At 39.8% G+C, this 24,908-nt stretch overlaps 2 protein-coding genes across 6 annotated transcripts in view; both read right to left on the bottom strand.

Annotated features, from left to right (window-relative positions):
• gnai2 (guanine nucleotide-binding protein G(i) subunit alpha 2) overlaps positions 1-19,415 on the bottom strand; it is a 46,820-nt gene extending 27,405 nt beyond the window's left edge. Inside the window, 2 exon segments of one of the 3 annotated variants that reach the window (NM_001105092.1) lie at positions 18,519-18,683; positions 19,206-19,256. In NM_001105092.1, coding sequence (NP_001098562.1) covers positions 18,519-18,636 — 118 coding nt within the window. In that variant the 5' untranslated portion in view covers positions 18,637-18,683; positions 19,206-19,256. 3 annotated transcript variants of the gene reach the window in all.
• A 2,275-nt stretch (positions 19,416-21,690) lies between these two features.
• LOC101169686 (sodium-coupled neutral amino acid transporter 3) overlaps positions 21,691-24,908 on the bottom strand; it is a 74,839-nt gene continuing 71,621 nt past the window's right edge. For all 3 annotated transcript variants that reach the window (XM_023954726.2, XM_023954727.2, XM_078946869.1), the window contains one exon: positions 21,691-24,560. In XM_023954726.2, the coding sequence (XP_023810494.1) occupies positions 24,456-24,560 (105 nt within the window). In that variant the 3' untranslated portion in view covers positions 21,691-24,455. The remainder of the gene's footprint in view (positions 24,561-24,908) is intronic.

The following is a 24,908-nucleotide window of genomic DNA, read 5'->3' as shown; positions in this document are numbered from 1 at the left end:
TGGCAACTCTAAACTGTCCCTAGGTATGACTGTGAGAGTGAATGGATGTGTGATTGTGGCCCTGCGACAGACTGGCGACCTGTCCAGGGCGTCCCCTGCCTTCGCCCACAAGTGGCGGGGATAGGCTCCAGCAGCCCCGTGACCCAGAAAGAGACAAAACGGAAGATGAATGAATGAATGTTATTGTAATATATTAGACATTTCAATTCCTCCTTTATAGGAGAAATTGTGTCATAAAGCTAAAGAAGCATCATTGTGTTACAGTAGTGATGTTGAATATATTCAGTCTATTACTGTTATTTTATTTTTGTTATTTGCCTTTCTAGATAAAATGTCTGTTCTTGTTCCTGTATTTTGTAAAGTTAATTTTTCCTGAAAGTGCGTCTTATACTCCAGTGCGACTTGTGTATGATTTTCTCTTCCTTATTCTGTGTTTTTTGGCTGCTCTGACTCGGGTGACTTATGACGAAGGTTCTGATTCATGTGTGATATGCACAATGGGTTGTGACGGGAAGGGACAGACCTGTGAAAACCCACAAAGTGGAGGTAAAAAAAGTTTAAAAAACGAGCTTAAAGAGCCTCCATTAGAATTAATACCAACAAGTATGAAAAACTGCTATGGAATATAAAATAATGAAAATATTTTATCTGTTTAACAATGCAGTTTGAAATATTTTACTGATTACTTGTACATTTTTTCCAAGTTGAAGTTAGGTTTTAACACCATCGTGATCTCTAAAGTTTGATTTATGCTTATAGTTTAGGCCTACATGTAATGGCCTTGCCCTGAACATGTTGTTGATGGCAGTAATTGTGTGTTGTTGACTGCATTGCTCTGTAATCACACATCTAAACTCCGTGGTACCGGTTATTTTGGGCTAGCCTGTAGACTTTAGTGGCATTGAGCTTCATTTTGTTGACCTCATTTAGACCCAACACACAGGTTCTGCATAGTAGCACAAAGACAAACGTTTCTGATGTTTTGGGTTGTTTTTTTTTTAATTAATGTTTAAGTACATACACTTTTCAAGAATAGCTGGTTTATAAACAGACATGCTCTCCAACCCCAATCTGACTTTTACTTGCTCTTCAGGAGATGTGGACAGGAGAAGCTCCGAGACCAATTTAATTTGGTGATTTCACTATAAAAAATGTTCCTCTTCGGCTGTAATTGACCACATAAACGGGAAAACACATTTTTTCTTATTCCTTTTATAAAAATAAGAACACAATTCTAAAGGACATGTTTCAATGTCAACCCTTCAACCCCAGATCTGCAGCTCCAGTGACAACATTCTTTGAACTACCATAAGTCTTCAACCATTTACATAGTTGACTAAACTTCAAAGGATTTGGAAGTTTGAGAAAAGCAGCTTTGCGACTGTATGCAACACTTTACACTAGTAAAGTGCTTTAAATCCTTTGGAATTATGTTAATTGCATAAACAGTCAAATAGTTTCAGTAATTCAAAGAGCGTCTGGCGCTTCCTGTTGGCGGGGACAGCTCTGGTGTTTAAGGGTTAACAAATGCTGTTGGGGAGAGGAGTAACTCTGTGACAACTGGCTATAATGAAAATGCGTTTTTTACTTTTATCATCTGCTGTTTATTAGTTTTGATTAGTTGAGTCTGTGTGCATGTAAGTGATCTTGCAGCTATAAAGTCATCGCATCTGCTATAGAACTCGATTTCTGGCTAACATATCAACAGAAGAAATAGAATTTGGTTTAAAAACACAAATATATAGACATTTTCTACAAACATAAACAGACATCGCAGTTGGATTTATCCATAAAGGGCAGATCTCCCGATAGGGACCACTATCACTGACAACAACCTGCGACCATCAGACTTTACCAAAAGTGGAAGAGTAGGCAGAGAAGGATGAGCAAAAGGTTGGCAATTGTTCCAGGTAAACCAACACATGGAGCTGCATTCCTAATACATTTGCATTGCAAGGAATTACATATACAAAGAAAGTTTTGTGGTTTATAACATGAAAACAAATTCTAAACATGGTTGACAGTACAGTAGAACATTTATTCTAAAATTGAGAGGTTCTAGACTGCTGCAAAGTATTAGTCATGCCAGGTTCATTTATTTTAAAGGCCGTCCACTATGCAATAGAACCAGTACTTAGAGCTTTAACCTTTGAGATGTCTTCTCCTTGAGAGTTGATCCGAGGAAACCATCTAGGAACAGAATGAATCCGATAACAGCAGAGCTGGTTAAACTGTCTGCATCACAATTCTTTATCTCTCATCATTTAAACTAACATCTATTATGAAACTGGTTACAACCTAGAAGTCCCTCCCAAGGGTTCAAAGGTTTAAAACTTAAGGGCTGTATAAAGTAACAATCTGGAGTTGTTGGTTTTTTTTTATAGGTGACTTTGAAAGAATGCACATGCCAGATTTTGGTGTGTCACCTCTATTGTTTATGTTTGCAGAAGAGAAAATAAAGATCATAGAGGCTTCTGTCTCTTCAATACTTTCCTTAAGCTGCAATATTAGACTCTTAGCTCAAGGACACGAATCCACAAACACATCATCCAACAGACTGCTGCTCCTTTTGCAACAGCCGTCTAAATACTGTGACTACACAAACACACAGAGGCAAAATAAGAACTGCAATGTATTTGAATTTCTAAGTAATGAGATTCTGAAGAATTGGGAAAAACGGTTTTGTTGTTGTTCTAAACTTTAGCCCCAAACACTTGACAGAGTCTGGAAGACTACGGTAATCTTCCTGAGACAGTCATTTTTATCATTTTAGAATTTAACAGCAACACAAATAAGTCAAAAAGAAAAGGGAGAATAGGATATATTCTCTGCAACTTTGTGCAACAGTCATGCCAAAAGTAGATTATAATTTTGCCAGAGAAACTCAAACACAACGGATGAAACCACTTCATGGAAAACAAGGCTGTTTGAGTAGAACCAATATATATCCCCCCCCCTGGGAATTTCCCACTCTGACGGTCACTTTAACTTCAAGTCACTGCTTATGCTGGTCCGTTTGTTTTAAGATGAAGCCGTGAGAAAAAGAACCACGATTATAAACGCACGTAAACCTTAAGAATGCATTTCTACACTCCAAGTCTTCTAGGCCGCCTTTTCTTTACCAGTAGACTTGATTCCACACTAAGGAAGTGCACTAGATGTGCATAACTGCTTACTATTAAAATAAAATAAAAACTAGTGACCTGGGCTCACGAGGCTCATTTAACACAAAATTACACAACCAGTAGAAGCAAAGTAAAAGCTACTTACAGGCTGACAGCTGCAGAATTCTCCAAGAGTGTCTCAGAAAAAGTTAAACTTCAACAAAAACAAGTGGAAAACTCAAGAATTTAGCCAAATTTAAACGATAAAACATCTCTTCTAGGCTTTGGAAAAATGCATACAACTACTGTTAAGCCTTTATGAAAAACATGTTTCGCTCAGTTTAACTGAAATAGACTAAACCATTGATATCAACTGCAGTTAGAAAGAGAAACTATTCAAAATATTTGTACTCCATCAATTATACTAAAATGTGGTGAAATATCGAAGTTTTTGCTCAGATGCTGTTAACATTTAAAAAAGGTGACGATGCAGAGAGCATGCAATGTTAATGCAATTTGTAACTAGGACCAAACTGCGATCTAATGTGGTTTAAACGAATATTTTTAATTTTACCATGTTGTCAAAGATAAAAACGCTCCTATTATTTTTTAAAATCTTTTCTGCAACTAATTGCTTCTGCCAAACTCCGTAGTTTCAATGTGCTGAGGGTTATGGAGGAGATGAAGCAGCAGGCACAGACACGCCAAACGACACATCTCCAAACCAGAAATGACATGTCACCGTGCGTCATACGGCTACTGAGCAGTCAATACCTTAACGGTCACGGCGCGGGCTTTACTAATAAGGCTTTACGCTGGTAACTGCACTGATTTTTGAATTACATGGAACTCGACCCAACTCAGGCGGTCAGAACTTTCCATGTGGTCAGAAAAACATTTCTACCACTGATGAGTCTGGTTATGCAAACTCTGTACAAGCAGAGAAATAACAGACTGGCACAGAAATGAAGATTCATTTTTGTTTCCTCTGTGCCCGTTCACTTGTTGCTCACTCTTATCTGCTACTTGTTGCATTACTGGATGATTTTTTTCATTGACTGCGTCACTTAGGCTAATAAAAAAGGGTGGTGATTCTCATTGGTTCCAGCTTTCAGCTCTGCTAAAAGGATTTCAGTTTGAGGCTCTTTAGCAAGTTTAACATGCTGCTGTAATGCTAACATATTACTGTAGTATGACGCTAGAAGCATTTCCAATTGAGAACTGTATGTGAGTACTACACATTACAAGTGTAAAGTAACACATTAAACCCATATGTATTTCTACACATGCAAACCAGTACACAGGAAATGACCGAAGAGGTTTTGCGGAACACCTTGCTGCAGTGCGTTATGTAATTTACATACTGAAACATCAGTAGAAAGCAAAGATCGCCATGTGAATTTTAAGAACAGAAAGAAAACAAAATCAGCTCGGGGGATTTTCATTCTTGCATGTTAAAGCTTTATTGACAGTGAGTAAAGTCTACAATTTCCAAACCAAAACCAGACAGCTGACACAGGATGGGTGTGCTGGTTTCCTCAATCAGTCAAACAAAAGACTCGCACGTACTTCTTGTACAAGAAGCAGCTGAAAGAGGAAGTGACAGAAGGGCTGGGAAAGGGGGCTGTGACAGGCTGAAACAGGAAATAACATCAGCCCCACATGTGACACAGTCTGCAGCCATGGCAAAAAAAAAAATGCTTGATAAAACCGTAAAAGAAAAAACAAAGATGAGGTGAGGAAAATCAGTGTAATCTTTCTTTTTCTATTAAATGCAGGGGGGGGGGGGGTCAAACATCAAACACAATTTAATAAGTAAGGGTGCTCCGATTGATCGGTCGCCGATCATAATCGGCCGATTATAGCTTTGGGATGTTTGATCGGCCGTCTCTATAAAGGCCGATCCAGAAAAGCCGATCAGATGACGCAAAACTCGCGAGACGATTTTTTTACGCGCTGCTAAAAATGGCTTCACCGGTCTGGCAATTCTACGTGGTGTGCGAAAAAGATAATACATTAGCAATCTGCAACGTGTGTACCAAGCAAATCCCACGAGGCGGAAAGCACGCAAAACATTTTAACACCACCAACCTCATCAGACATTTGAAGGTTAGTCACGTAAAGGAATATGAGCAGTTTTCAAAGTTAGCTAGCGCAAAGAGAGAGCGAGACAGTTCAGCAACTCAAGCGCCACTCACTCAGCTGTCAGTAACAGAGACATTTCAAAGAAAGCAACCCTACAGCAGGGACAGTAAGAAGCATAAAGAGATATCAGACAAAATAATGGAATTCATTTGCCTAGATCACCAGCCTCTGTCTGTTGTGGAATACGAAGGGTTCCAGCGACTCATGTCCTATTTAGATTCACGTTACACTCTGCCAGGGCGTAAATATTTCAATAACCAATGTCTGACTGACTTAAAACAATATTTTGGCTATAGCCTTTTTTGTTGCAGTTTTAAAAGTAGCCTAAAGCTAAATTTAAAGACTCAGATGTTATGTCTTATCTTATTTTATTTATATATTCTCCAGGAAAGTTGTATTAGTTAAGTCCTAAGTTGTTCCTAATAACCAAACACATGCTGCTAAGTTTATTTGTTGGAAATGTTGCTTCCAAATAAATACACAGTTGTCAATTCATGATGCGTTGTCTTCTCTTAATTGTAATACTTAATGTGCATTGTTGTTAAATATTGTTTAAAAAATTATGCTACATGATAAATAGAAGGCTTCAAATAGACCCTGTAATCGGTGATCGGTATCGGGTGATACAGCTTCCAGCAATCGGGGATCGGTGATCGGCCCCAAAAATCCTGATCGGAGCACCCCTATTAATAAGGAAAGCAGTTTATTAAGTATGAGAAATGTATATGTTTGATTACTCTCAGAAAAACAAAACAAAACGAAATCCAAGCGATTAAAACCAACGAAGCCTGTGTCCTGACATTAAAAAACTAAAATGTATCTCGTTCCCACAGATTAATATCTTGTTCCCACAAATTAATATCTTGTTCGCACAAAATAATATTTCGTTCCCACAAGATAATATTCCGTTCCCACGCATTCATAAACACGGATTGCTGCTTCGCCTACTGGACATAGCTCCTACTACTAGCTTCATAAATACGGATGTGAGCAATAGTTGGATTAACAGCAGATACCTTCACATTTCTGTCTGTGTGGGTCTCATTACATTGCATTGAAGACACGGAGGATGTTTAGAGATCAGATTTATTTATTTTAAAAAACTCTACAAAAGCATCATACTCGTTAGCAGTCAGTTTACATCCGAAGGCTAGAAGGCTACATGCTACGTATCCCATCATGCGTCATGCATCACGACCAGCCAATCATTTGTCTTGTTACACTACAGTTATAGGGACACAATGATTGGTCGAGATGCATTATGTGGAAAACGTGATGCACGATGGGATACATAGCATGTAGCCTACTCGCCTTGTAAAATGGCTGCTAAAGAGTATGTTAATAAAAGACAAGTCCTGAATATTATTATTCCTATTCGACCCTAAACGAGAATATCCCATACTGGACCTGGACAGGTGCCCGAATGCCAGCAAAACAAGCTAAAGAGCTCTGCGGTGGAGCTAGGTGCTGTTTCCGGAGAATCGCTGCGGTGTGGTAAAACAGCAAGCTTGGGCCTCCTAAATCTAATGATTTTACTTATATTCATTGAGACAGTAATAAATTGATCATTCTTGCTTTTCTTTTTCCTTTCTGGAACGAATGTGGGTCACAGAGACACAGAAGTTACCACTGAAAGCGGCTTTTGCGGCCGGATGGAGAGTATATCCGTGTTTATGAATGACTTATGACGTGAATAATTCTTTCGTTCGCACGAATTAATTATTTGGTTCGCACAAATTGATTATTTCTTTCGCACGAAGTAATTATTTTGAGGGAACGAAATAGTATTTCGTGGGAACTGAATACTATCTCGTGGGAACGGAATATTATTTTGTGCAAACAAGATATTGATTTGTGGGAACAAGATACTTTTTTAGTTTTTCAATGTAAGGACACGGGCTCAGTAAAAATCAGCTTTAAGCAAATAAACGTTTTATTAGCGCACCTATTAATCTACAATAGGGCTGCACGATATGAGGAAAACTCGCGATATGCGATATTGGTAATTAATATTGCGATAACGATATAAATTGCGGTATATAAACAAATAGCAAAAAAAACAAAAACACCATTTCCATTTCACTGATACAAAATTAACACTTAAATTAAAAATTATACTCCAAATGACCCTTGTCGACGTAGGAGGCAAACATCAAACATAAAAGGGCTCATCTGATTGATCAACAACGTAAACGGGTCCTTCTGATTGGTTAAATGCATTAAGGGATTTATTTCATTTGTTCAATATTTCAAGCTGCCATGAGATTGTTTTAGCACATTCAAGGTTGATTTCGCGATAACGATAAATTTGCGGTATATTGTGCAGGCCTAACCTACAATTAAAATACTGGTTTTAACCAATACTAAATACTGAAAAATCCATTTTTTCGCGATGCGGACACTGCCATTTTGGAACGAAAAATTGTCAATAAGCAGTGATTGGCCAGGGTTGGTCTGAGTCAAATTCAAAATTCAAATTAATTTTATTTCTAAAGCACCTTTTTATGTAAAGAACACAGCTCAAGGTGCTGTACATAAAAACAAAAGGGAATGCAAAAAACACGAATCTATACTCAATCAAATAATTTAATAAGCCCCTCATAATAAAATACACAAAAAAACACAAGCAAAAGTGAAATGACTAAAAAATGTAAACAAACACTTTATTTTGAAGATTTGTTTACTCCCGGTGACTGTAGCGTTGCACATTTGGCTTTTATTTGTTAATAAACTAAACATTTTCATTTTCATTCTGCACTTTAAAGCAATAAATACATTGTTCCTGAATTGTATTTTTACTACACTCTACTATATTTATAAAGATCACAAGTCGGTGATCTAGGACATCGCAAATATCCGTACTGGAATTTTCAGGAGCAGATCGTGAGTTTCCCAGTACTCGGATACTCGTTACAGCCCTAACCGCAAGCCTTGAAAGCGGGCTCTAAGGAATCTGTCAACCTAATGATCAGAACATTCAACGTGAGACGACGTACTTTTACTGAGGCCTCTGATTGGTCCGTTTATAACTTTAATAACTTCCAATAAAGGAAAAATATCAGGAAAAAAAAGAGGATTATTACGGAGCCCGGGATCTGAAATGGGTTAAATACATAAATAAAGCCCACGGAGTTATTAATGTGTGGGAACGGAATAGTATTCTGATGCACATTTATCCTTTTATCCAGTTACAGGGATACCTTGATCGGTAGAGATGCATTATGTGATATGCGTGATGCATTATCGGATACGTAGCATGTAGCCTTCGGAATTGAATGCTAATGAGTATGTTAATAATAGACAAGTTACCTCAGCACGTCCTGGGTTTTATTATTCCTTTTCGACCCTTAACTACATCATGTAAATACAACTCAACTCACAACACGATTTATTTATTTTAGCCATGTCAGATCCCAAGAACACATTAGGAAAAGGTATTAGAGCTAGAATGGATATTTGGACCAGCAGGTACTTCCTGTTCGGAATGCCAGGGGGGGGGGGGGGGGTCACTCAGTCCAGTTCTCAAATACAGTTAATTGTAGAAACTGAAGAGGGTTGAGGTGACCTGAAGACTAAAACTTTAAGCGTCCCAGAGATGAAGCTGACGGTAACGGTGGGATCTTTTTCAAAGTAATCTGGGTTTCCCGCTCATTCTGTCAGGGGCCCAGCAAACAAGCAGGCAGCCGAATGTTTGCAGAAAACAGCTGCTTTTAGCAGCAGTGGCTGGGGAAATGTAGCTTCAGAGTTAATACTAACAATTATTATCAGAAGGGCAACATGTTCCCTCTGAATGAAAACAAGAACACTTTATTACAATTTTTAGTAAGAGAACAAAAATAACTTTCTGTGCTTAATGTAATCATTTCAGGCTTGTTTACGGTCCATGGATTTTAACCATAGTCATCACCTTCATGACGACATGGCTAATGGTCTCAATACAGACGAGTAGCAGACAGACAGCGTTGCAGCTCAAGCTGTTATTTACCGTTGCTTCCCACTTAAAAATCCTGCATCAGCAATTCTTTCCCCCAAGAATCTACAAACTGCCTTGTGTTGCTGGTAGAACAGTCATCCCTGCTCTGACACTTGCTTTGCTCCGGGTTTAATGAGCAAACAACACTCCTCCAGTCAGTTACTGATGCTGTAAACTCTCACCAGCCAGAGAACTGTATCCATTCTGATCCAACCAACAGAGTTCGTGTTACCTATAGATCATGATGTGGTCTGCCTGAGCCAGCAGCGGAGAAGGGCAGCGCATTATGATGTATAGATTTAATGTGTTAGTGACTTTAAGGGGTGAGGGGGGCGGCCGAATTCAATAAGACTCTGTCAGCAAGAAGCAGGTGGAGAAAGCTGAAGAGCTGCTGTGCAGAAGCAGGTTCCCTCATAGCTTTGTTATAATTTATAACCACAATTATAATTTGCAAAAGTCTATTAGATTTATTCAAAATATACGGCAATTGAACACAGGAACACAGAAAGAAAGCTTTAAGGTGAATAAAAATTTCAGGAAAGTGGAGCAAGATTAGATTACAGAAAGAAATTATACAACTAAAAATGGGTCTGGGCGAATAATCGATCCATTCGAATTTGTTTTTTTAAGACGATTTATTTTTGGGAAAAATAGAGATTTGATTTTCCCAGCTCTCTGCTCTCTTGTTCTACTGTTGTTGGGATGTGAAAACAGCAGCAAGCAAAGAGGAGATGCTTCCCCCAGGCTGAGAAGAAGAAAAAAAACAGCGCCCCCCCCACCCCGTAACTTCTGATAGTTGCCTCCGTGTGGCTTCAGTTTAAGCAGATGAATCAGCGGAACATGTGAGGGTTTTTAACAGAATCCAGGAAGAACTGGAAGATAAAGCTGTTGGACCCACAGCAGAAATGTAATCAATGTCTTCACACCTTCTGTTAAACAGAGTATGAATGAATTCTCATATGAGGAACTAAAAATGTACACCACACAAAAGGAAAATGAAAGAAAAAAACTATCAAGACATATTGATGTCTTTTTCATGGATTTATCAGAGGAATGCAAGAATGAGGCAGAAACATGAGCTGCAGCCAAAGGTGGGGAGGATTTTCTAAACCACTGCTTTTTCCAGGGCAGAGGGTATGTGGACCAGTCTCTGTGGACACGCACTGAGACACACAGTCTGCAGCAGCAGGTCTTATCTTCAGAGCTCTCCCTGTAATTGCAGGATATTCATCCTCTTTACCAACACATTCAAAGACCTGCAATCCAGTGCGTCATCCAGCTAACTGTGCTGCTGCTTGTTGAGTAAACAAGATCAAGTCACCTTCAAAACATGGGGCATTTGCTTATCTGGTCATTTCATTCAACTGGACATGTCTGCTAAAACGCCTCTATTGCTTATTAAAACCCCTACAAGAGAGATCGAGGGGGCATTAAAGGCTGTACTACAAAAACAGAGCTGTTCAGGTGTAAAAGGCAAGTCTGACTGGTCTTATCCTGAGAAACTCTACATTGTACCAACTGTAATTACCCTTGGCACATACTGAAGTGCTGCTACCAACTTTAACGAGAGGTGTTCACCGTCTGCACAAGTGCCGCTGAGAAACGGGTCATGTTGCACACTGGTCAGACGTGATCAGTGTGCACAAGACTTCAGGCAAGAATACAACCAACCTCTGAAATCAAAGCGTTGCACCCTGCAAAGATCCAGTCATTCAGGATTTTTGTGTTTTGGAAAAGTATGGCGATTCCCTGCAATAGTTGGTTTAAAACAACAAGTACCTCGAGCTTGTTCAAAGCAAAATTCCAGAAACATGTAGAGGCTGGAGAACAGAAAAACCGTTATTACTGACAGAAGTTAGCTTCCTTGTAAGGAGAAACCAGATCAAAAACAACAAAGCTCTTCCAAATAGAAGAAAAAAAACTAAAACAGAAGCGACATCTTGAGATATCTGTTTCAGCTATATAATGTGATCATTAATACGCCATGCATTCAAATCTGAACCCTAAGTTACCTTTGCAATAAAACTAGTTCATTATAAAACTTGATTTTATAATTGCATTGCTTCCATTATGTCCCAGTCTCACAACACGCAAACATGAAGTTCCCATGAATGGAGAAAGATCATCCGACATGCTGGGCTAAACCTGCGGTCAAGATCGTCCCACAGCCCACCACCTAAACTGAATACCACCCAATGGGCTTCAGCCGGAGTTATACACCAAGAAACATGACTAACACCACCACCACAACCACACACACACATCCACTATTGATCCTGAATGAGATAAGGTTGAGACCATCTAACAGTCCTGGCCTCTCTTTTTTTTAATGGAAAAACCCAAATCAATGAAAATGGTGTTTTTGTGGTTTTTATCATGTTCTTGTGGTATATTTCTGATGATGAAGGACATGTATAAAGAAACTCAAAGAAAACTCAAAATTGCATTTCTGTGTATGTATTTATTCAAATTGTTGGGAATCAGAAGCAGACATGAAAAAAAAAAAAAAGAGTTGTTTGAAAGAGCCGACAGAAGCTACAGTTGGCAGGCCACATTGGATAGCTCCAATATCGCCATTTTTGTTGCACTGCTCCTGTTAGGCTGGGGTGTGAGGGGATTTAAACTAGCAGGAGAGAGTGTAAAAAAAAAAGAAGGGGGGGGGGAGATGGGAAGTGAGGGAAGGCTTGCTCCGTGCCAACAGAGCCACCCACAACTCAGAGACAAATCTATAATGAACTCCTGCTGCTCTGCAGAAACTATGTCTAGAAAACAGAAAACAACACAGGTTTTTGATCTGCCTACAAATCAGCAGAATCATAATTAAATGACTACTGGGAACACTATTATACTAGATGATTGGAGTGGTACTTTAAAGACTTTTTTTTTAGCTCAAAAACAAACATCTGACAACTTTGTAGGCACAACTAAAAATCTGCAGTGAGCAGAAAAAGCAAACTCTTCCAACTCAAACTGCTGATAAAATACCGTCAGACAGGCGACAAAACACCTTTTCAGATATAACATCGTTTCTGAGATCTACAGCTAGATGATGGAAAAGAGCCAAGAAGTCTAATAGTGAAGAAGACAGAGAACATCACCGTGGCAACATTAATTCTGCATGACCATTATGGATCAAGAGACTTAGATGAGCACGAGCTCTATCATTGTGTTGCCAAATGTTTCCAAAACCTAGAAAAAAAGACAATAGAATGTTGCGGTTCCCATTTAAAGTCTTCCACTACGTACACACAGGGCATGTGTGGCACCTTAAAGAAAGCACTAAACAGCCATTCCAGAAGGCTTTAAGCATATGGTCTTTATAGTGGCGTGTCGCTCCTTAATATTAGTGCATGTACTCACTGTTGGAAGAGGTTTGGTGCGAAATGTTGAAGTGGTGCAAATCTTGTAAATCTTTTTCTCTATTCCCATACATGAAAGATTTGGTGTCATAGAGCGCACAATTCTGAGCCCGGTGTGGACATAGCATCACACCAAAAAAAAGAAACACGTTTATCCTAGTGTTAGAAAGGTGGCTGTATTTTGTTTTGTTTTTTTCTTATTTATGACAATTATGAGGGCAAAGCTGACTTCCTTTTTTTTTCTTTTTTAAACATTCATTTTGATTGTATGAGAACCTCAATTTGTGGATTATAAAGGGTTTTTATTGATTGGCATGTTGCTGGTCCCATGGATGGAGTCACTAAAACTCACTTTACTTTGACCTGCCATTTTCAGCACACTGCTGGTTAGGGTGGAGGAAACTTCAACTAACGGTGTGTGTGTGAGTCTATGTGCTAACCACAACCTCAATTTTGTCATGTGGTCACATGTCACACAGCCACCTGCAGCCATGGCAGCTAACTGTTTTTCTAATGTTTTTTGCCTTTTTTTTTTTGCACTTTTGTTTGCAGTGAAGAGAACTAAGGAAAAACTTTTTTTTTTCTCTAAGATGGCAACAGTTAAGGTGATTTGTCAGCAAATCTGCACTTCTGCTGAAAAGCACTGTTAAAAAAAAAGCCAAAGACCATGCAGAAAAAATGCACACACACAAAAAAAGAAAAATACACATTGGAAACAAAGGTTACGTTCACACCGCAGGCTGAAACGACCCAATTCCGATTTTTTTGCCCCTATGCGACCTGTATCTGATCTTTTGACAGTCTGAACGACACAGATCAGATCTTTTTAAACGCGACCGCCGTCTGACCGGCCAGGCCACATGTATCCGTCCCGTATGTCATCGATATGCTACAAACGTCATCATTCTGCGTTGAAGTGGGCGGAACAAGAACCTAATCATCAACCATGGCGGACGATGCTACCGAGACCAGTCAGTGGAAGGGAAGTAAGGTCACCGATTGGATTAATATTTGGGGTGACAGCTCTAAGCAGGCCAAACTCAAGGGCTCTTATCGCAACCGGGCAGTTTTAAAAAGAATTTCCAGCAAAATGGCCGAGCGTGGTGTTGAACCTTTCCTGCGATTACTTTTTTCCCCCTTTCCGACCGTGGTCAGAAGCACGGGGAACCAAGAGGCGGATCCTCCTTTGGGGTTCACTTCCCCATTCGGACCCTCAGATTCTCCAGAGCGGGTTAATAAAGAGTCAATAGCATTTATTCTGGGGAAAACCTTCTTTCATTATCGTTCTTATTTCTCCTTAACACACAACATGAATCTGCCCCCCACTGCCCCCCCTCACTCTCTACCTCGCTGCATGCGCTCCCTCTCACACACACACGGGCGCACGGCCCCAGCACATACACATCCCCATTCCACAACAGTGGGTACAGATGAACCTGGCTCCAATGCCTTCTTAAAATGAGAAGATTGTAATTGTACTGGCTCCTTTGTGAAAATGAATTTAATAATGCAAAAAGAGCTCTGCTGTTGACAACACTGTTGTTGAGATCCATTGTTAACGTTAGCTACTTCCGCAAACAACAGTGACGTCGTTCACCATCGAGTACTCTTCTGCGCATGCGGGTCACTTCTGGGTCATTTCACGGTCACACAGGAGATCACAAAAGTTTGCATTTAATTGGAAATGTGAACGGCTTTGCAAAACAAAAATCAGATTTAAAAAAAACATCGGAATTGAGCATTAAGCCCTGCAGTGTAAATGTAGCCTAAAAGTCCTCTCAAGCCTGGGGACGGTATTCCTGTTTATCTAAAAGAGAAGACGTTGTGGAATACAACTTAATACTGCAAGGGCATGCAACATCCACTGTACTACTCATATTGTCACTTAAGGGGAAACTTCAGGCCTATCAAAGAATCATGCAAGCCGAGCTGTCTGTGTGAGATCATAATCAGCTTTTCAGCAACAGCTTCAGTTAAATAGCCATCACCCAAGGCATGTTAAGACGCTTGGCTAAAAGAGCACATTCCACTGCAAACGTTTCTGGATGCACAGGTATCTACCATCATCTGTAGGTAGATACCTAAAGGACACAGAACGGCCGAAGCCTTGAGCTGTGCTCGGAGGTAGAAAGCAGTCGGTATGCCAGCGTCTTTAGAAAATAACATGGATTGTTCAGTCAGACAGCCAGTTTGTCTCCGTGCCACTGAAAGCATTACATGTCCAGAGAGCGTAGAGTATAAACATGTCAAGATATTTACTTTGACCATGATAATATTGACCTGGAAAAACTTGTGATTTGAAGAAAAGTGAATACATTTAACTCAAATGTTCTTCAAAGGACCAGATGGATATCAGATGTCAAAATCACAGACTGGAACCAACAGGGAAACCTGTCAGCAAGCCCCTCCCTATTGTTCATGAGCCCTCAAGCCTGAACTGCATGAAGACCCGCTGCATTAACTAATGACCGTCTGTAGGTGTAACACCACAATCACCAACAGCCTCTTAGGAGAGACATTTGTGAAAGACACATGCCAAGCAGTTACCACCTAATTTCCTAATTAAACTTGACTGAACAGCACTACAAATATTAAAAATAAACAGTTTTGATTGGTCAGAAACAGAAAGAAAACAGATTCAAAAATGGGGTTTGGTGATTAGATTACTACCGTAAAAAAAAAGGATTAACTCACTGCTTTACTCCATATCATCAACTCAAACACTATTTTGGTCAATTCAGGTTTAATAAGCAAAGTACAAGAATGTAACAAGAAGCTGGGAGCCTTTTTAGATTTAAAACACAAAACAAACAAAAAAAACAAGGTAAATTACGAGGATAAATTACCAAATAAAAAATAAGGTCAGCAGTTTTTCTTCGATTCAGGATAGACTTGGTAAAGGCGAAAACAGAACATTTCATTTAAAAAAATATAAATAAATAAGACGTATTTACTTTTTTTTTGTATTTGCGTATTTATGTTCACTTTTTGTCAAAAACAAGTATGAACACTTTACTAGAATAGGAAAAAAACAACTTGCATTCTAAACAAGACACTACAAGTTTTCATCCAGATGCAGGTTTGACATGCTACGACACGCTCCTCAAACCGAAGCAGAGAATGGAAAATCTCTTATCTGCATGGCAATCTGGTTCATCTTCATGTGAAAACAGTAGGTGTCCGTGACACTCTCTACTACCTTTCTATGTAAAGCATAACCAACTGAATGCAGAAACGCTTCAGGAGTTCAGAAACAAAGTGGCCCACCCTTTCCACAGGTTGCAGACGCACAGAGCTGCAGAGCGCGCTCCTGAGAGTGAAAGACGGGAGGGTGGCAGCATCCATTTCCCCTCAAAGCCCCTTCAGAGCTGCCATGTGCAATTAGAAGCTCTTCTTTTTGGTTGAAGATGTCTGTAGCCGACTACCAACAACCGACATCTAAAGGCATTTGTCCTTGTGAGGCAGCAGGTCAGTGAAATGTCGTGACTGAAGCCAGCCGCTTGCTTTAGATGTAAATGGGTTGTATCTGAAAGCAAGGTAAACTTCACCAAATGTAAGATTTAACAACTGATTGAGTCAACTTGCTGTTGGTTTAATGCTCCACTGAGCACATTTCATCTGACTGACTTCCTGGAAAATAAAAAAGCACTTTTGTTTTAGCGGCATCATTCCAATGTACAAATGGTCATGTCTTTCAATGTCAAGGTTGTGGCCTAAAGAAAAGTTGTGTCTGGGGCGTTTTTAACCTGTTCCTGGGGCCTTGTTCTCATGATGAAGGACATATAAAAAGAATATTAACCTTAAGATTGTATTTATGAGCATTTCTTTATTTCAATCGTGGTGATTTAGAAGCAGATGAAAAAATAGAGTTTGGAAAGAGTTTATATGTAACGTAGAAGCTAAAATGGGCGGGCCAAAAGCTCCTGCTCTGCTCCATTCTGATGCACCCACTTATTCACACCGCTCTTGGCAACGCGCAACTACTTCCAATGAAGTCTATGTTAATGCACATTTTGGGCTTACGTGTTCAAACCTCTCACCTTTATGTGTAGCTACGCACAATTTTAGGACCGTTTTCAGGCTCTGCATAGAAAACGTGCAAATTAAATCCGGTCAAACTCTGACCAATCAGGGACTCCGATTTGATAGTGACGTATGGATGGCGTCCCTTTTGATTCACGAAAGTGCTTACTGTTTGAAAATTGATCATAGAGGAGAAACTAATTACTGCACGGAATTCTATGACACCAAGTTCTTCATAAATCAGAAAGAAGAAAACAGTCTGGAGCGAGATTTGCTCCACTTCATCGTTTTGCACTTTGTCTCTTCCAACTGTAGGTGGCGGACATGTGCGAGAAAACGGCAGACGCCTCTACCTTCATGTCCGAGTGATCACGATGGACCACACAAGAACGCGTGTTTAGTGCGTACTTGAAGGGGCATCACATGTCCGGTGTGTACTTTGCACAAGCGTTGTTAGGTTGGGATTGTATGGGGCTGTAAACTAGTGGGAGAATGTGTAAACAGAGAGCTCTCAGTTATGGGTGATGGGAAGTGGAGGCAGACTTACCCCACGCCAACAGTTGCACCCAAAACTCAGAGGCAAATTTCTAATGAACTCCTGCCGCTCGGCACAAACTATGTTCTAGAAAACAACAAGTTCTTCTTTTGACTAAAAATTACATAATCATATTTAAAAGACCGTTGGGAACGCTTTAACAATAGATCAAAGGTGATGAGAGTTTAATAGCGGTTATACCACGGTCCGGGTGAATTCTCGATTCTGATAGGCTGCTGGGTGTATATTAAAAAGTGATATATCACGGGATAACCGCACAGGGAAAAAAGAAGTTGCGGTCACCTAGCTTAAATGTTTTGTATCACTGCGCCGGCTTCCTTAAAACAACCTTTTGCTTCATCATCTGGACAAAAACAAGCTGTGAGAGGTGAACTTTCTCTCTGAACTGATGCTTTATTCAAGTCATCGGAAAGATCAGCATATATATCGCTTTATATCGCTGAATCTTGACTGCAAGGGTGCGGAGCGACCTTGACTATTTGTTATGTGGTTTGGCGCTGCGTCGTGCCACGTAACAAATAGTCCGCTTTTGTGACAAAACTAAGCGATCCAAATTGGAAGAAAAAAAAACAAGAATTAAGGAGTAAAAGATGTAAGTGTAAGTAAGTGACCATGGTATAAGCGGGCTGATGGCCTTTGAACTTGGCGTCGGACGGTTAAGGCTTCCACGGCGTGCATTAAAAAGTGATAATGCACACTTCGTTGGCCATTACCCCTACATAATTGTTGTATCAAACCTCATCTTTGGGGGGAAAAAACACCTCAAAGATTTTTTACTTCTGTACAATTGAAGGCAGAGAGAGAGCAACAGTTGCCGTGGATTCTCCTGACTGAAATATAAATAAATCCAACAGGAAAGCCTCATTCCTAAAGTGGAGATCAGCACTGGAATGTGGAACGGGAAACTCCTTAGAAAATTAGGAGAACCAAAGAGGCCAAAAAAAAAAAACTCATTTTCTCTGTGTTTGCGCGTGCGTGTTTGCTGGGAACAGTCGCGGCTGTTCTGTTCACACTAGTCTTTGCACAGACCAGCCCACTCATTAACATGAAGCCTGTGCCAAGCCTGACCCTTCAGTTCAGGAGAAAAGGGAGGGAAAAGGGGCATTTTCCCCCAACTGTCCTGGCACATCTCATAACACACAGCCTGTGGAGGAACAGGTTTTCCCACTTTCCAAGTATCCAAACTTGTTGTTTCTAGTACTCCAAACTTTCGCAGAGCAGCCCCCATGTCTGTCACTTTTCCTGAGACTAATTCAACTTTTTCAGCTTTTTTTTTTTTTTTTTTTTTTTTGAGTGGATTTCCTCTGAATGTTCTGGTCTGCTCCCCCACAAAACCCGAGCCGTGACGGCAGACTCACCCAGCAGGAGCAGTTTCACTTCCCTCGCCGCCTTCTCTCCATCTTCTCGCAGGTTTTTGTCGATCATTTTAGACCTGTCGGCCGCGGCTTTGTCTTCCTGGCTCACAGTACAGCCCATGGTTCCCAGTGCGCGCTTCAGGTCTGCAGCTGACGGGGGAAACACACCTGGAGAAAAAGTATTCAACCACGGAGTCCGAACGGCCCCCCCTCCTCCGGTAATTTAGGCAAGGCGCGAGCGCTCGAGTTGAGCAAGGCGACTTGACTTCCCCTAATGAGATGCGACGAACGAAAGCGGATGGGTTCTGCTCATCCGCAAGCGCGACTAACTCTTAAAAAGAACAAAAAATGGGGAAAAAGAAGAAAAAAACTCGTTCCTTCAAAGGTTTAAACTTGGAGAAGAAGTAGCGAACGATTTTAGTTTCCACCGAAAGACCCGTTAGTTACTCAGTGGGTCAACATAGGTAAACCCGAGTTCCGCTGTCTGTGTCTCTGGGGGGGAAAAAAGCGAACTTTTCCTTTCTGGACCTGAACCGAGTCCTTGGAGCAGACCACCGGGGCAGCGTCAGCGCGGTTCGGACCACATTCACACTATTATTCCAGCTGTTGAATCGAGCACACCGATCCCAGCGGCAGGGTTAAGCTGCTGGACTCACTCTCGATACTTCTCACAGGAGAGGAATGGTTTACCTTCTGTCTGTCTGTCTGTGTCTGACGCGCGCGCGCGCAGGTTCGTCGTCAGCCGCGTTCTATCCGCCTCGCGCACAGATTTCTCACGTTTAAAGCCACACCCGAAGCAGCCGTAAAGTTACGCTCCGTCCGACAAAACAGCTACACAGCGCCGTCACTTCCAAGTCCAAACCCCGCAGCTGCAGGGCCAAGCTTAACGGGGGGGCGGGGAGGGGGCATAGTGCTTTGTGGGTAATGTAGTCAACTAGAGCCCTTCTCTACTTTGAAGTGCGAGAAAATAGACTTTGTTTTAAATATTGGTATACTAAATTGGTAACTTTTACTGAAATATTGATTATTCAAAAATATTTTTAAAGTGAGGACGTAGAAAACATTTATTCTGATGCCTTTTCAAACACTTAGAATTTGCTGTTGATTTAGACCACAGAGAAAAACTCTTTAGTCCCTATGGTCTCGTTAAAATTAAATTGTGAAATTATAAACTACGTAATCTTTAACATACACAATAAAAAATTTTGTACTCGTGTCACCAAAAATATAAAAAGAAATAGACATAAGCATAATTTTATTTATTTAGGTCATTACAAAATTAGAGGACATTTGGGCTTTAAAATTTATGAAAAGTAAATCTTCACTTTTTGGATTTTAGTACTTAAACAATCAAAAGCTTGACTCGCTCATCTTACAGATAAATTGTCCGATTTTTATTTATTACATTATATTTTTATGGTTTACAAAACTGTTACCACCTTTTGCAGGTACCATGGTTGCCAAACTGTACGAGAAGCTGTTGTTTAGCCAGCTGCTACTAATAACTAAAGAGGGGAAAAAGTACAAGATACGGTAAAAATGGTCTTATTCTTATTATATGGGTTCTATGGGCTAGAGTGAGACCTTCAATCTAGGCTAACTATGGTGTAAAAAACATAACAAATAGAGGAGATGAGATCCCTTTTGGAAAATTGTTTGATGATGTGAAGTCCGGATGCGACATCCCGGGATTCTCTGCTAGAATCTTCTTCTATGGTAAAAAGGTTATGGCAACAGGGTTATATGCATGTTGTGGAACACATGTACCAGGGATAATAATTGTTTTAAGAAATATTAACAGTTTTACTTCAGATATAGTTTGGACATGGGGGGGGGGGGGGGGGGGTTAGACAGTACTCCAGACTTAATGGTTATTTTGCAACCTTTTTTAAGGATTCCTTCCTCTTAGTTTTTGTAGATTTGATCTCAGGACGAGTACATTTAGCCAAAAACTACACGTTTTAGTATTTTGTATGTATGTTATTTGAGGGATGCTGGGTGGCCCTCCAATCCTAGAATAAACTGTTGTTTGTTTATTTGTTTGTGTGTTTGTGTTATTATGGAGTGTATTTCTGACAGCCATCTGTCTGTCTTGTTGCAGACTAATAACTTCACAGCTTTTGACCTGCTTCAGGTAGGTTGCGTCTGTTCTAGATTTTCTGGGTCAAAATACATACCTCTGGTTTTGTTTGCTCTGTTTTCTACTTATTGTTAAGTAAATAACCTATATTTTAATTTTAAGAATATACTGTTTAAAACAAGGGGGGGGGGGCTGCTCTTCCAAATGTTTTTCCTGTTTAGCTTTACAAAAAAAAATAAAAAAACAACGATATTAGTGATCTTTAATAAATGACGTTCATCTAAAAGTAAAATGCCCCACTACACATTTTTTGTTCTACCATTGCAGCTATTACAAAGAACCTGACTTCATGTCAAATAAAAGTCATGTAACATTACAATTCCGGGACAGTGTTGTTTCCCTTTTGGCTTCTCCCATCAGGGGTCGCCACAGCCAACGAGTCGCAAGGTAAACTTGGCAATGTTTTACGCCGGATGCCCTTCCTGACGCAACCCTCTTAAAACAACCGGGCTTGGGACCGGCACAGAGGTAGAGAAGGGAACAGGGAGCAGCCCGTATTTGAACCCTGGTTTCACGGACGGAAGGCGCTGCAAACCAGCACGAGCTAAACCGGCTCCCCACAATTCTGGGACAGTAATATTAAAAAAACAAGGAATTAGTTTTGAATATCTTAAGCAGGGGATCTGTTATTCTGGAGTTTGGAAGTAACAACAGTAGCCGTATATTTTCAAGTCATCAAATGATGACGTTTTTAATGTTAACTAATTACCAACACTTGTTCATCTCACCAATCTTGTGAAAAGACACAGCCAAGCCTTTTTACTGTTATTATTAGCTCAAAAACACAGTTTTAAAAATGTTTGCACCGATCCACTGTAAATCTTTTCATTTTTTTGTGGAGTTCAGTGCATGATTTTCATCAGGCTGCTGCTCCTGCAGCTCAGGCTTAAACAGCCTCATAGCGCACCCTTGTGGACATAATCTAAAACTGATGCTTTCATCAGCCCATGGAGAGCTGTGCATGACATGCAGCAGCCTCAGTAGTCCACATTGCAGCTACAACAGATGTACGAGTGAAAATAGTACTAGACAACGTAGCTTGTTACCTCATTATCTTTATTGCAATACTGGTTACAGCACAATAAATGCCAGCAAATATTAAAATATATAGAGGTACAAGAAAATAGACATGAATTAAAGGACAACAAGGTTTAAAAGCACTTTGAAAGTTGTTACACTTATATGCTCATTTAACTATATGTTGATTTGCTATTTACATTATTCAAACTAGATATGAATATAGAATATAAAGGGTATACGTTTATATACATTATATATAAATACTGGCCAATATCAATATTTTATGTTACTTTTTCAAGGATACACATTTTCAGCAATGAAATAAAGAGGGAGGCTAAAACAGAGGTATAAATAAAACGGGACCTTGGAGATCATTCTGCATCAGCCACCAAACACAGTTCACCTCCGTGTGCTCTTCTGTTTTGTTTATTTTGCTTTTAATGATATTTTGTTGTGTGTGCAACTTTAGATATTCTGTGTAGCAAATGACAGAAATAGAGCTAGCAGTTTAGCCTGGAAACAGGATGTGCAAAGATAAACGTAACCACTAAACAAAGCCAAAACACAGAGTCCCTCTTCAGTGGCTGATTCAGATGATTACTCCTCACAGAGACGCGCAAAGACAACAAAACCTAAAAATGTAATGAACAGAAAGGATTTGAGACAGACGGGCAGCAACAGATTACTTGCAGTCGTCTGATGGAACAGAATTTATCATTTAAAAACGAATCAAATGCAATCCAGTACACCAGCTCACAAATAACAACTCCAGGTTAACAGGTATCTGCAAGGAAGACGGACGTGCAAAGACCTTTATCACAGATCAGCTACAGAGTGTAAAAGACAAACATAACAAATCATAAGTATCTTCTTGCAACTGAGCCAAATAATTTTCAACATCCAGGTTTTAATTAATCTATCAACGACAGATGACCAACACTACAGCTACACATCCAAATGCAGTACAAGTGTGGGTTAAACAACACAAACGTATAAAAATACTGTAGCTCAACACAACATAGTTTTAGGTTTTATTTGTGTTTTCATAGGCATCACACACACGTAAAAGTTCCAACATTACATCCAATAAATTAGTCACTGTATTTAAGGAGGCCAGAGTTGCATACTGATGATCACAAAAACTCCCAGGAAAGCTCATTTTAGAGGAATATTTCCAGTCACCCTTAGCAAAAAGAAGTACACTTGAAGTTTATTTTATAAAGTATACTTGAGTATAGCAAGTATGCTGTGGTAGACCATCTGTGTGTTGTGTAGGAAGTATACTAACTGAATACTTCCTCAGACTAAATTGGAACACTTCAGTTTTACAATATATAGATAGTATATAAAATGTAAATAAGTATACTTCCTCAATTTTAGAGTAAACTAAGTAAACTTGTAGAACACTTGAACAGACTACTTTTTGCTAAGGGCATGTTTGAAAACCAGCAATACTTTTCTAAATCAGTTGTGTAATCAGTTAAAAGTCTACTTCTATTTGAGGGTGTGCCCTTGTCGGGTCTATCGAATACGTTTGTTACCTCAATAACACACATGTTGTGCTTGTCAAAGGAAAAAGTGCTAATGCTAACCACTCAAAAGCTGATTTACATTTCATATCCATGTCAGTATTATTAGGATTTAAACTTGTGCTCCAGGTAGAAATATTCACAACCAACGCACTGATACCAACCACCTCGAGAAGTCACCCTGTTGTTGTTGCTTTTTACATGTTTTGGTTTTCTGTCACGCTGCTGGAGGAAAAAAGAAAAAGGAAAAGAAATGCCTCATAAAACCACACCTCAGTACTAAAAAAACACCGATCAGAGACTTTCTTCTGCTTCACGCTTTTCAGTACCATTTCTCTACGTTTCTGTCACTCGCGCCTGGATTAGGCTTCCCATAAAGTGAAACGTGGCTCCTAGATTCTCGAATATGTATTAGTACAGTGAGCATGAAGTTGGAGTTAGCTTGTACTGCATGAGCTCTGCTGTTTTTGAAGACTACGTCTTATTAAAAATGTGCTCATAGGTTTTATACCCTGCTTAACGAGAGGTGGGAGTGTTGAAACCTCCAAGATAGAAAACACTCAGTAGCAGCACAAAATAGTGGAATAACACCTAAAAAGTGAACAACCGAAAAAAGGTTAACTTTAAATCTTCCAAACAATTGAAGGGCTGTAGATTTATCGACAAACATCCGTCTCGAATCAAACTCGAAGCCATAAAGCAAATAAGTCTTTGCGCCTAAACTGCTAAACTTCTCCAGCTGCATGTCTTCACACCTGCACAGTAACGTTTAGAAGCACGTTCTTCAGCAGCTAAACGGAGTGGGATAAGGTAGGTAGGCAGACATTTCAACAAAGTCCAACGACAGGACAAAGAAGTTCAAGAGGACACAAATGAAGACATTTCATTCATTGGTTAAAAGGACAGGGCAGCACGGACAGTGACAGGAGCCAAATGTTTACCACAGAGCGGGATTCAAGGTTTCTACATTGTTGCTTTTGGGTTTTAGATCACAAGGCACAACCTTAGACTGTCACCATCAATCCCAACACAACTGGCCTCTGACTGAACTCCCAACAGGCATTCCAAGAAACTTTACTAGCCCCGATCTGAAATTACATCACACGACAGGATGGAGCCTCAAGGAGTTTCAGTCTCCGAGGCCGATGTTCTCTAATGAGACAGAGGCGGGGCATGGATGAATGGAAACAAAAACATTACAACACAAATCAAAGTCTGAAGTAGGAAACCTGAACAGAGAATTCAAGGTGCTTAATGACCACTGCTGGCTTTACTGGTGCCAGAGGTCCAGTCCATGATGATGAAGCTGAGACTCATGATCATAAACAAGAAGCCGATCCCGGCAAAACAGGCAGCCTGGGAGGAAAAGGAGACAGACATTTGATGCATTTTTCTGCAACTAGTCAGCAAAAAACACAAACAAAAATTGAAGTGTGGATTTGTCAGTAGTGTAAAAGTCACTGACAATCATTTTTTAAATAAAATGAAAAACAAACAAACCACATTTTGACCAATTGAAAAAAAGAAAGACTTAGATCTACAACAATGTATTTTCATTTCATAAACATGTTAATTCTCAAAAAAAGTGCATAACACATTTGCAAAATATTTTTGCAGAACTTTCCTCACTTAAAAATAAAGTAAATATATTTGTGTTACCATTTTCTACTTAGCCCACATTAAAGTGGTGATTGCACAATAACA

This window comes from Oryzias latipes, chromosome 5 (genome assembly GCF_053564925.1).
Source record: "Oryzias latipes strain Hd-rR chromosome 5, Olatipes_Hd-rR_3.1".
Lineage (NCBI taxonomy): Eukaryota > Metazoa > Chordata > Actinopteri > Beloniformes > Adrianichthyidae > Oryzias > Oryzias latipes.
This window is presented reverse-complemented; position numbering and strand designations above follow the sequence as displayed.